The sequence below is a fragment of the Engraulis encrasicolus genome, chromosome 17, assembly GCF_034702125.1.
Source record: "Engraulis encrasicolus isolate BLACKSEA-1 chromosome 17, IST_EnEncr_1.0, whole genome shotgun sequence".
NCBI classification, from domain to species: Eukaryota; Metazoa; Chordata; class Actinopteri; order Clupeiformes; family Engraulidae; genus Engraulis; species Engraulis encrasicolus.
In genome coordinates, this window is record NC_085873.1 from 22937991 (window position 1) to 22940260 (window position 2270).

At 46.3% G+C, this 2270-nt stretch overlaps 1 protein-coding gene across 2 annotated transcripts in view; it reads right to left on the reverse strand.

Annotated features, from left to right (window-relative positions):
* LOC134467972 (integrin beta-3-like) overlaps positions 1-2270 on the reverse strand; it is a 70299-nt gene continuing 68029 nt past the window's right edge. For both annotated transcript variants that reach the window (XM_063221995.1, XM_063221996.1), the window contains one exon: positions 1-762. In XM_063221995.1, coding sequence (XP_063078065.1) covers positions 691-762 — 72 coding nt within the window. In that variant the 3' untranslated portion in view covers positions 1-690. The remainder of the gene's footprint in view (positions 763-2270) is intronic.

A 2270-nucleotide genomic window follows, 5' to 3' on the forward strand; every position in this document is an offset into this window, starting at 1 on the left:
ACAGACAGACAGACAGAGAGAGCAATCTGAAGGGAGCAGGCATCGGGAATGAATAAAGCAACATTGAAAATAAAAAAAAACATAAAATGTTCAGTGTCTTGTATTTACAGTGATGGCACACAAATGATCCTCCTCCTACAACAGTAGGGCCTGCACAGGTTGGTCTGTCTGAGTGGCAGATACTACAACACTTCCATCCGTCCATCCATCCATCCATGCATTCATCTCATATCTTAAATCCATCCATCCATCCATCCATCCATCCGTCCATCCATCCATCCATCCATCCATCCATCCATCCATTCATCTCATATCTTAAATCCATCCATCCATCCATCCATCTCATATCTTTCATTCATCCATCCATCCACCCATCCATCCATCCACACATCCCTTCATCCATCCATGCATTCATCTCATATCTTCCATCCATCCATCCATCCATCCATCCATCCATCCATCCATCCATCCATCCATCCATCCATCCATCATACATCCACACATCAATCCATCCACAAGTCCATCCATCCATCCATCAATCTCATATCTTTCATCCATCCATCCATCATCCATCCATCTCTCCATCCATCATGTATGGATGTCTCCCTCTCTGAACAGGTCCATTCTCCCAAATGCTGCGGAAATGGTAAATTGTCCAAGCTATTCCCTCATGGTAATCGGCCTCCATTATTAGTCCTTATTGCCTCGATATGTGATGTTCTTGAAGGTGGAGGTAGCTCCTTTGTAGAGTGGGTTGTGGCCCTGTAAAGGAGAGAGAGAGAGAGAGAGAGAGAGAGAGAGAGAGAGAGAGAGAGAGAGAGAGAGAGAGAGAGAGAGAGAAGAGGGAGGGGGAGAACGGGAGTGAGAGAGGGGGAGACAGAGAGAGAGAGAGAGAGAGAGAGAGAGGGGGGAAAGGCAGTCAGAAATGTTTTGAGGTTTTTCAACTTAAGTGACTAGTTAGTGTGCGATAGTTCTATTACAGTAATGGTCCAAAGTGATGATGATGGGTTGCTTTATTTGTTCGTAAATGTGACATTTCGAAAAATGTAAGCATATAATAATATAATAAGAGTTATAAATAATGTGCATGGATGGAATGTTGAATTGCAAGGCAGGGTGGCCTTCTGCAAGTTACAGTAAAGCCACACTAAGTCATTTTCTTCTTTGTAAATGAAGGATGAATCACCGCACACTGGTATCGTTGCTGGTAGTTTATTTGGTGAACAACGCGTTTCGCAATTGCTTCATCTGGTTCGCTCTGACATTACGCATGTCACCCAAAGGTCATTTTCTTCTTTATTTTCCCCTGCAGGTTGGAGGCGGAATTACCTCTTTATTGAACTACTGAGATACCGTATGGCCCCTCCTACAGACCAGCTGGTGTGTGTGTGTGTGTGTGTGTGTGTGTGTGTGTGTGTGTGTGTGTGTGTGTGTGTGTGTGTGTGTGTGTGTGTGTGTGTGTGTGTGAGAGAGTGTCCGCCTGTGTGTATCTGCCTGTGTGTGTGTATGTGTATGTGTGTGTCCGCCTGTGTGTGTGTGTGTGTGTGTGTGTGTGTGTGTGTGTGTGTGTGTGTGTGTGTGTGTGTGTGTGTGTGTGTGTGTGTGTGTGTGTGTGTGTGTGTGTGTGTGTGTGCGTGTGTGCGTGCACACATCTGTGTTCGTGTGTGTTTGTGTATCTCCTGGGACTTCAAAACAATTCAAAACATTTCAAAACAAAAGCATGCTCCTGGGAGAGGGCGGTGTGTGGTGCCGTAGTACGCGTGTCCGCACGCACACACACACACACCCACGCACGCACGCACGCGAATGTGTGCACACACACAAACACACGCACGCAGGCACGCACGCACACATACACACACACACACAACCCCTCCACTGAGACAGGGTGGCTTGCCTTCGTCAGCGTAGGAGGGGAGAACAGCACAGCACACTGCCCAAAACTAACTCAAAAGTAAACAAACAAAAAGCAAACAGGGATAAACACACACACACACACACACCGCACAAAAACAATGTGCAGTCCCTCTGCAAATCCAAAGAAAGACTTGCTCAGAGTTTGCTAAGTGGATTGGAAAAGTAAGTAAACATGGGGTAAAAAGCTGCCAAGGTGCTGGTGGTGGTGACACACCTATTTGACACACCTCTGTGTCTGAGTTCTGTACTGTGCTCTGTATTTATGTGTTTGCTTGTGTACCATACTGTGTGTGAGTCTGCGGGTGTGTCTGTGTCCGCATGCGTGCGTTTATATGAGGGTGTGTCTGTCTGTC